We start from the raw sequence: 10,847 nt of genomic DNA, 5'->3' as shown, positions 1-10,847 counted from the left end.
ATATGCAAACCGTGGTGAATCATGACTCCAAAGAATATATTACATGTACAATTAGAATTTTACTGTGTATACACAAGAATGAGATAATTTATAATACTTCTAGTTTGTTAAACTATTGAGGCCTAAAGTGACATGTGGATCTGTTGTTGTCCATCCCCATGGGTTCTGGACTAAAGAATATTCTGTTATAAAATTATTTGAAAAATATTTTTTGGTCAGTGTTTGAGGTAATTAGGATTAGGGCTATTGTTGGCCTGGTCATCAAACACATCCAAATGATTTGGAATTCAATTTAGTCTCGACAAACCTGCCATCAGACTCGACTGTGCAGTTATTAGCAAAATCGTCTCTATTCTGTTTGTTTCATGATAGGAAAAACGAGATTGTAAATGTGTAACAAAGGACTGTTAATATTCTAAATGAAGGCATTTATATTGTAATATTTATTGTAATACCCATGTTATTAATTAAAGGTTATAGATGTGTATTAGCTAATACCAGTAAGTGATCCTACATTCAATACAACTCTGCTTTGCAGTGGTCCTTTTTGCATTGCGATGTTAAATGACAAATGAAAATAAATGACGTGCATAATTTCTCATTTTTATTTGTATTCTCTTTTTGTTACAGTGGATAACTGTTACATTAAACAGCAGTCACTGGCCAGCTAAACAACCCCACTTTTATGTGTTCTTGAAGGGACTAAATTAATAGATTTAAAAATAAAGTTCATTAGCAGTGACTTGTGCATATACTTTGTTCAAAATTCTCTATGTTGTAGTCACATTGAAAATTTTAAGCATTTGTTTTGTCCTCATGTACATGTGCTCACAGCCAGGGCTAATTTCCGATACTAGTCACACTACGCAGGGTTTAAAAATGATAAACACACCCCTGTATAAGAGCTTGAACTTTAAAATGGCTTAATCACAATTACAAACACAACAACAAAGGTGGGTCATATTAGGCTGGATGCCAGTCAGCTGTAAATGAGGTCTGGCACTCACAGTACAATCATGTGCAAGTTTTCAAACAGCTAGCCTAACAGAGCTCCAGAGAGGCCAAAGCTGTGCCAAGAAGCAGATGCATGAGCCAAAAACAAACACTGAAAATGTATTTAATTAAATGTAAGGGGAACATGTCTCAGTTGAAAGTAACAAACAGGGATATGTTGGACATCCTGTATACATTAAGTTTAACATAATTGTTTATTGTTGCAACATAATATATCCTCACTCTGCAGAAATTACTGCAATGGTATTTTCTTTGTCTACCCTGAGCATTTGAGGAGCTCTTTGCAAAAATTCCAGTACTGCAATACACTGACATGAAACTCAGTGGAGTTTTCATCATTGTTCATTAGAATTAACTTCAAATTCAATTAAAAAAAGTTAATTGTAAGTATGATTCCCCGATTGAATATTTAGATCACAGAGCCAGCAAGAAGTGTTTAAAAGACTATTTGGTTTACACATGCAGAATGAATGCTTGTCACACTTACAGCATATTGCATCTGCAGTATGGTGATTCAGCAGTGACTCAGCAATAAATTATCATAAATGAGTGCACAAAACACTTTAAAGGGAACCAATGGGGGTTTTTTGTGCACATGAAGTCTTGATATAGTATGTGTGTTTTACATACACTGATGACGCTCCATGGCTAAAATGTCTTGTAATGAAATTTATTTTTAAATTACATTTCATTTTTTATTTGTTGTCATTTGTTTGTTCAAGTAAGTGTACGTTGAAATGATGGCATTGATTATATAAATGAATTGCCAAACAACTGTTATTAGAAAACAAAAGCAGTAATTTAGCTGAAAGCACATGCAAATGAGATCAAATCAGCTTCTTCACCATCTAATGAAAATAATTAATCTGATCCAAAATCAGGAGTTGTACATTTGCAATATCATGTAGAATATCATGGTGATTGCATATGTGAATGATATCGTTAAATGGTGAGTGATTTTCTGCATTAGACAGGAAAATTGTGCAAACAACATAATTTCCATGTTTAATTTGGTGCATATTTATTGGGATGGAGTTTTGATAATTTACTTATCTCTAATGCATCAGAATTATTTTTAGAAAATTTATCGTGGCAGTATCTTGATTTCTGTGTGGCACAGCTTACAGCAACTCATAAAATAACTTGTGTGTTGATTTAAAGTCACTGTCAGGTTTTATTGATGGTTAATAAAAGAAAAACGTTCATCGAAATGAGACAGAATATCAGTGGAAATCACTCATAAGTCCCTGGCGGGGGAGAGAGAGAGGAGGGCCAAGCAGGTGACATCTCCAACCATGTCAGCACAGCACATTGGACAACACAGCCCTGCCCTCAGAACTAAACCACAAGATCAACAAGGGCAAAGCTGTTTTCTCTTTGCCCCCAACAGCAACCTGCTGTCCTTTAATGAAGGAGAGTCTGCCCTGGTTGAACTGTTCCATCACATCTGATACTCAATCTTTGGATCTAAACCTTTCCTCCACTCAACCATGACCGTCTTCTCCAGCCTTGGGTTTATCCGCTCTTTGAGTGTCCTACTTGTGATGTTGACTGGTTTGAGCTTGAGCAGTCCCATCAGGTCTCCTGAGAACCATCACAGGGCATCAGTCGGTAGGGATGTGAGTGATAATCCGCTACTTGATGCACAAGACTTTTTGAGCCAGTTTCTGTCCACACTAAACCTCACAGAGCAGAGGCCCCATCCCCGGCCCCTTGCCGCCCGTAAGGAGCCACCAGAGTACATGCTGGAGCTGTACAACCGATTTGCCAATGACCGCACTGCTGTGCCCTCAGCCAACATTGTGCGCAGTTTCAAGAATGAAGGTACAAGCTTCTTTTTGTTTGACAGCACAAAAATCTTGGAAATGTGTGTATTGTGCAAAGAAAATTTGGACATGTTTGCTCATTTTTGTTGTATTATTTAAATAACATGTGAATGGTTTCGAATTCAAACTATTAGGATCCTGTTTGACATCCCAAAGAAATGATTTAATTGTTTAAACATTTTATGATTTCACATGAATGTGGAAGAGTGCATTTCTATTGTTTTTTTAAAATAATAAAGTTAGGCTTTAAGTAAGTTTTGACAATTTATGGATAATATAATGCAAACAAAATGGTCCAAGGGTATATTAAAACATTTAAAATATAGTTTAACGTTTGTTTTACTACAGAAACATACACAACCTATTGAGACACACTTATTAATATTTTAATTTCAGATTCCTCCCCCTACAGTGTAACGGCCAGGGGTGTAAGGATATATCCCCTGCTGTTCAACATCTCCATGCCCCACCATGAGCACATAACAATAGCTGAGCTTCGCCTTATCACCCTGGTGCAGAGGGCCCAAAGACCATATGCTGGCCTTGACTGCAAGGTGACCATCTACAAAATACATGAGGGTGTTGCTTGGACAAAAGAGGTGGGGAAAGTAGAGAGAAGGAGGGATAAAGAGGAGGTGGTGGAGATGAAGGATCTGGAGGAACTGGTGACAAAGCATATTCATGCCAAAGATAACAACTGGGTGTCATTTGACCTGACTCATGTGGTTACACTCTGGCGGAAGTCAGGGTTTACAACTCATAGACTGGAGGTTCATATTGCAAATCTGGGGTCAGAAGAGGCAGGGGCCACGCGAGAGGTCACAGAAGAGGGCGAAAGTTTGATTGAGATTGATATCGACAGAAGCTTGGAGGGGAAACACAATGCAGTGATGATTGTATTCTCCAATGATCAGAGCAGAGACCACAAACACGACAAGCAAGAGCTCAACCTAATGATTGAACATGAGGATGACCTTCCAGAAAACACGGACTGGAGCCAACAAGCTTTCTGGGGTCACATTAATCACAACGCCGGCCATGCTAACCAGGACGAACCAGACAATCAGTCTCTCCTGCAACTGCAGTCCAACCTTATCTACGACACACCTCCTCGAATCCGTCGCAATGTTAAGAGTGAGCCATGCAAGAGAACCCCACTGTTTGTGGATTTTAAAGACATTGGCTGGGATACATGGGTCATCCAGCCACTGGGCTATGAAGCATATGAGTGCAACGGCGTGTGCAACCCACCTCTGACCTCTGAGGTCTCGCCCACCAAACACGCCATAGTGCAGACACTGCTGAGTATTAAGAAACCGGAGAGAGCATCGCGTGCCTGCTGTGTACCCACTAAGCTGGAGCCCATATCACTTCTTTATCATGATAATGGGGTAATCACTTTTAACCACAAGTATGAAGGCATGGTGGTGGCAGAGTGTGGCTGTAGATAGTCCTGAAGGTGATACTGTTACACAGAAATAGAGACTGTGCACTGATGGATTTAAAGAAAATTAATCTGACATTTCAATCATCTCAGAAACATCTTTCTATCTCTCTATCTCTCTATCTATCTATCTATCTATCTATCTATCTATCTATCTATCTATCTAACTATCTGCTCATGTGCTTGTCTCCACAGCATGCAACATCTCAGCAACAGTGGTGTGTAAAAACACAAGTCTGGATTTAGTTGTAAAATGGACTCAAATCTATGCCACATGATGTAAATTTGCGATTGTATAAAGGCAAATCTTCAGTTATTATTATATTAGTATTAGTAGTAATGCTGCAAATCTTGTCCTGAAATGATTTATTATGATATTTGCCAGTTTTTGTATCTTAGTGTGTTTTTGGAGACATTTAATAATTCCTTCTGAGTGACAATATCCTTGCAAATATGGCCTCAGTTCCATCCAACACAGCACTGATATGAATTACAATGACAACCTTCTGAATAATTTAGAAATATGCATGTGGGATCTGAATAAGCACAAAAGATGTACCCTGAAGACAAAGTTTTCAAGGTTCAGAATCTGACAGGAGTGAAGTTTGCATGATGGTTTATTTCAGTGCAGGTGCTGGAACAGAATAGACTGATGGACTGAATCTTCCACACGCCATCTTAATGCAAAGTCTAAATTTATTATTGCAGACGTTTCATCATGCACCTGTCTCAAATCTTTCTTTGTTCCATCTACAGCAGAAATGATCAGTAGCGCAGAAGTTGAGAAGCTCCAGCTTGTCCAAACTGAACCTACATTTCTACATTTTAGGATCAGATTACAATGATTTGCACTACCGATATGTTTTTTCAACAAGAAAGTCATTTAATTTCAATTTCAACTGAATCACAGTCCTGCAGAAATGCTTTATAAGTAGTGGCTATACATGCTTCAGATTTATAAATGGTATCATTTGTTCTTGTGCCCTTTGGCATGTTGGAGGCACACGATTTAAAGACTGTGACATTTTTCCTCTTCTTTACTTGCCAAACTTGCAGAAAATGTATTTTTGATGGCTTTTGACCTGGAGAGAATTTCCACAGTGACTTGGAGCTTTTCAGGGCAGTAGCCAATTTCTCTTACCTAACATTGCTGTCAGCTTCTGTGAAAAGTTTCTTTATACCAGCCAATCATCTCTTGCTTTTGGTTCTCGCACAAACATTAATGTAATTATGGTTGTTAAAATAAAATATCTGAAAATAAATCTATTCATTGAGTAATTCTGTTGCTTCATTGTCAGGTAATCACAGCACTCTCCACCTAACAACCTTTAATCCCCGTCCCTCTGGCGTCACATGCCTGGCGGGCCTCTCTCTGCTCGCTTCCATGCCATAGTGATAACAAGGTGTCAGAGCCTGGAGTCTTGTAAACCGTCACTCAGGATGAGACGCCACTCCAAGTGGCAGCATTTGTGAGAACGTGGTGTCAGATTCCTGGTCTCCAACGCCAACATGTTCTATTGACAAAGCTGCCATCAGGTTGCTCTGTGCCCTCTGAACCCTCCCACTTCCTTTTTTTGACACGGGCATGCTGACGCCCTTATCAAGGCCACGGCAACAGTACAAATGGAAAAAAATACATGTCACATCATCACCTAGCTTCTGCTGTTAACAGTTGGAAGCAGATAACAATAATGGAATAACACTGTGGAACTTTCTGACTTAATAGGATCCTCACTCTGCTGGCAGATTTACATAGGCCAAGTGTGCAGGGCAGAGATATCGACTGGCCGTGAACAAATTGATTTCCCAGAGTGAACCTTTTTTAAGACTAGAATTAAGTTTCAACTTGTAGGAAATATTCCTAAAAACAGCAATATTCCTGACTTCTTAGTTTAAGTTCATGTCTCATACTATTGTAAACACATGACTCATCACGAAATGATCCAGAAAACTGAGGATTTGACACTTTGGACATCCTGTTGATCAGAGCTGGCTCTGGCATTGTAAACACCTAGTTTATTTTATTTGTAGCTTTGTAGGAGCTATGCCGTAGGCTGCAATATCTTTAATAAAAATAAACTTAATCAACCTGTTACAGATTTTTCTCTTAGGTGGTTAGTGCTGCCAGTGCAACCAGACCCAATGTTGATAATATTTTGCACATCAGACACCTTGACCACCTTGAGGGTGCCATAAAAACTGGCCTTATAACAGCAAAAAAGGGTTACTAAAACACTAGAAAACATCTTCAGCACAGCATACTCTAAATGACTTGTCAAGTACCCTCCACCTTAAAAGAATTAGGTTTGCTCTGAAACTTAATGATTTCAGGAAAATTAGTCCCCCCTTCATTTCTTTGAAGTCCACACCAATTCCAATAATAACTCCTCACCAGACAACTCTTAGAGGATTAATCTAATGGCTGCTGGGTAGTTTTTTCCTTTCCTGAATTCATTCAATTTATGCACAGCTGTCTTTTGATTTTCACTACTATGTTCACTGTGAGTTTTTGCGGGTTCCTCATATTCTGTGTTCTGTTTTACTGTCTTTATTTTATGGAAATCTGAAGCACACAACTGCACCAACTGTGTGAACAATAACAGAGCTTCAATAAAAATACAAATGACAAAAAACAAACAAAAAACACATCGCATTCTCCTGGAAAATAATGAAGTACATTAAAGGCATAATTCATTTTATTTTTGTCATTGTAATAACATTAAATTGGGTGGTATATTTTATGAAATACATTTAAAATGATTTGCAGTTACCCTAAACCTAAAGTTAACCTAAACATTTCACATCTAAACATCTGCTAACTGTAATATCGCAGTGTACTAATGGTACAGTCATGGTATCCACACAAATGTGTACCAACATTGTATGTAATTATAATATTTATTACATTTATTATTTGTGTTATAATTTCTTCAAAGCCAGAGAAATCTATGAAAAACAAAACCTTTTAACTGTTTGGGAAAAGATTATAAATACATAAAATGACATTTTAGAAGATTCTTTCATTTAGTATCATTTCTTTTAACTATTTTTAACATGGTCTGGGAGAGGAATTCACAACTGAGTAAAAACATTTGAGCGTGTTAATGTGTGGACAGTTTTGTTCATCACACTGTGCTACTTGTGAACACAAAGCTATTAATGTTCAGGGGTAAGGGGACGCCAAAAACACATGGTTCATGTCATTGGGAGATATAGAAGAGAGAGCATAAGAGAGATTTGGACGGGGGCCTGTAATGTCACATTATATTATAACCACAAGGGGGAGACTTTATATTACAGTACACCACAAAAGAAGAGAGGGTTACAGGCATGCTCTCAAAACCTCAAGTGTTTTGAGAACATAATCCAGGGGTTAGAATAATTTGCAGTCTTGACAAGGTCGGTCATGCATTCAAAATTGAGAATATACTGTTGGCATGCACCTAGCAAATATTAAACAGTATTATTACCGATGGTTTCAAGACTCTCATAAGTTTCATCACCTTACAAGGCATAGTATTATGACATAATATTTCACTGTTGCCAATTTAGTGCAATGTCATAATCAATGTTAGTTCAATGTATATTAAACATTCTTATATGCATTTTTCCAAATGTGTATGTTAGAGATAACTATTAATGGCTGAACTCTTCCACTTTTAAAGGCCTAAATCCAGATAAAAGAACATTTTTAAAAGTTATTTCGTGTCATTGTCAAGGACATATTAACCTGCTTGGGGGCCCTGGGGCAGAGAAGAGCTGTAGGCCCTCAATCCTCCAACTCTCTGAGTATTGTACTGTGTATTTAATCTGTCATCTTTAATAATGAGCAGGTTCTATTCTCGGAAACCAACCAGTGCTAAAGTACTGGTCATACAATGAGAGGGTAATAATTTTGGACCAGTCTTTAGTTCCCTATCATTTTGGTTGATTGGCTACTTTTGTGGTACATGTACTATAAACCAAGTGATACACAGTTACCCAAAGGCCCTTGAGGGTCTGAGGTCAAGGATCAGTTTCCCACTTTGCTTAGTTATTAATACAGCCCTAACTGGTCTGGTCATTGTTTATTGGAATTTAGACTTTTAGATTTTAAAGTCCCCCTCTACTCAAAAATATGTTTTTCTTCTTGTTCCTAACTTGAATGTTTAAGCTTCTCTGTGCAGAATGATGTATGTGCAGAGTTTGACACTAGAAGGCTGTTTTCACATTTATTGGCTGAAAGTTTCTCTGTGCTCAAATTCCAGTTTTAAGGGGTGGGCCTATAAGCATGATTTGTGACATCACAAATAGTTTGGAAGCCAATCCTGGTCCAATATTCAATGTAGACAAGTGTGATGTGGAAACTTAAAACCTCCAGTGCACAAACACTGATAATAGACTTTACAGTGAAGTAGATGCTATTTTAAGGATTGTAACAAGATAATTTAACGTTTTTTGTGGAAAAACCATATCAGACACAACTTATTATTCAACGAGTATTTTATATACATCTTAAAACTTGTCTGGAGAGGATTTGACTTTGTTGTCTTTTGACAATGAAACAAACTATGTATCATACAAAAATCTAATTGGAGTGGAAAACAAGGCACACATTTTCAGGTGTAATGGAACATTTGGTGCAATGCACACTAAAAATGAGCCTTTATAGTGTAATATATGGGCACAGGTATGTAAACTGTGTGTGTAGAAGTATTTAATGGGATTTATTTATTTATACTAGCGGTATTGGGAATGTTACTTTTGAAATGTAATAGTTTACAGATTAACCCTGTTAAAAATGTAATAGGTAATGTAACTATTATAACTAGTAAGTAATTATAATTACTTCATCAAAGTAATGTAACTAATTACATTTGATTATTTTTTTATTAGTTTTCTAACAGATGTCTGTAGATGTTTCCTGATATTGAGCATTTCGATGTTAACAGCATTTTCACTGCTGGTAAACAAGCTTTACACTGTACAGTTAGAGCCCTTTTCTGATTTCAGAAGGAAAATATTGTTTAATTTCCAGCACTGAGAGGCATTCTTGTCCCACGACATGGCCACCTGCCTTGACGTGGTCGGCTGGTCGCAGGCATGGCAGACTCAGGTTGCTTAGAGCAATGAGCATTGATTTGATTGACAGATGAGAGGCAGTAGTGTAAACCGTGTAGTTAGGCTATATAAGCTCAATACGATGTTACAGAAATATGATGTGACACTGACCAACAATCTGTTGGTCTTTTTGAGGGGCAGGTAGCAGGCCTCCTAGTTCGAGAGAGCAGCAGTTCGTTCAGTCTCGTTCAATTTAACCTGCCTTCTGTCTCGACTCGAGTCCGATTAAATCGCTTCTCGTTCACTCATACGTCCTAGTTCAAGAGAACGGTTCATTTGATCTCGTTCAGTGAGTAGCTGCCAGGCTGTCTCAACTCGAGTCACTCACTGATGCTCTTGTTCAAGACAATGATTCCTGCTCATTCATTGGTGCTTAAGGTTAGATAAAGGTTAAGGTTAGGATTAGAGTTAGGGTTAGGTTAAGGTTAAGATTAGTGTACAAATCTCACGAGAGTTTCGCAAATCGTCCCTCCGGCTCATCCAACCATTTAAGCCATTCTACCCTTGATGGTGTTGCACTGAAATTTGTCTTTACTGACCCATATTGTCCAGAAATATATGCCAAAAGAAGGCGTTTCTGCAGGGCGAAAAGATGCAAAGTAACAGAATGAATGTTATATTCTACATATAAGCTTTTTACTGAAAACAATATATTTAGATTTAATCCCTTTGTAATCACCAACATTTTGATTAGTAACTGTAAGTAAATTACATATTTTTTCTCAGTAACTGTAACAGATTACAATTACATTTATTTTGTAATTTAATTATGTAACATTATTACATATAACTAGTTACTCCCTAACACTGTGTACTAGGGATGGGCAGATTCACTGATTCGCATCAGTGCACCAGCATAAATGTTCACGATGGAATCGCCCTGATTAAAAAAGTGTGCATTGGATACAGTTTGGGATGAACTGGTGATGCATCGTTTCTAACATCTTTGCATTGGTAAAATCTGATTTATTTATATATAATTATTATTAGAGGCCCTATGCCTTTATTAATTTAGAAATGGGACCAATAATTTGTGACCAATAATTTGATATTTAGATTGATTCCTCCTCTGTTTGTCAAACGTGCTAGCATGCTACAGCTGTGGTGTGCTGCCAAAGCGTCCCGGGTGGAACTTGCGCACTAGAATTATTGTTCTGCGTGTTGGAGTAAGTGGATTATTAATCTATTTTGACAGTAACTGTTTGGGTCATGGAGCATATGCATTTAAACTGGAGACAGAGAACACTACACTACAAAGGACTTGTGAAAAGGCCTGTTTGTGAAAGGTCCAAGTGTTATTGTAGAGGTCAAAAAGAAACAGATACTGAGTTGCAGTACTAGAGAAACAAATATGTAACGTAAAAATGGCACTTTTTTGGTTAATTTATGATTTGCTGTATTCTTACGAAATAAAATCAAACTCAGTATCATTAGTATCATTCTTTTGCATCGCCTTGAGTTGA

At 37.6% G+C, this 10,847-nt stretch overlaps 1 protein-coding gene across 1 annotated transcript; it reads left to right on the top strand.

The window, feature by feature from the left end:
• Window positions 1-2,504: 2,504 nt before the first annotated feature.
• LOC121886134 (bone morphogenetic protein 10-like) lies at window positions 2,505-4,291 on the top strand. The gene is made up of 2 exons (XM_042396057.1): window positions 2,505-2,838; window positions 3,237-4,291. The coding sequence occupies exons 1-2, from the start codon at window positions 2,505-2,507 to the stop codon at window positions 4,289-4,291; spliced, it is 1,389 nt and encodes a 462-aa protein (XP_042251991.1).
• The last annotated feature ends 6,556 nt before the right edge of the window (window positions 4,292-10,847 follow it).

Source organism: Thunnus maccoyii, chromosome 19, assembly GCF_910596095.1.
Source record: "Thunnus maccoyii chromosome 19, fThuMac1.1, whole genome shotgun sequence".
Classification (NCBI taxonomy): Eukaryota; Metazoa; Chordata; class Actinopteri; order Scombriformes; family Scombridae; genus Thunnus; species Thunnus maccoyii.
The sequence above is the reverse complement of the archived record's forward strand: the minus strand, read 5'-3'. Positions and strand labels throughout refer to the sequence as shown.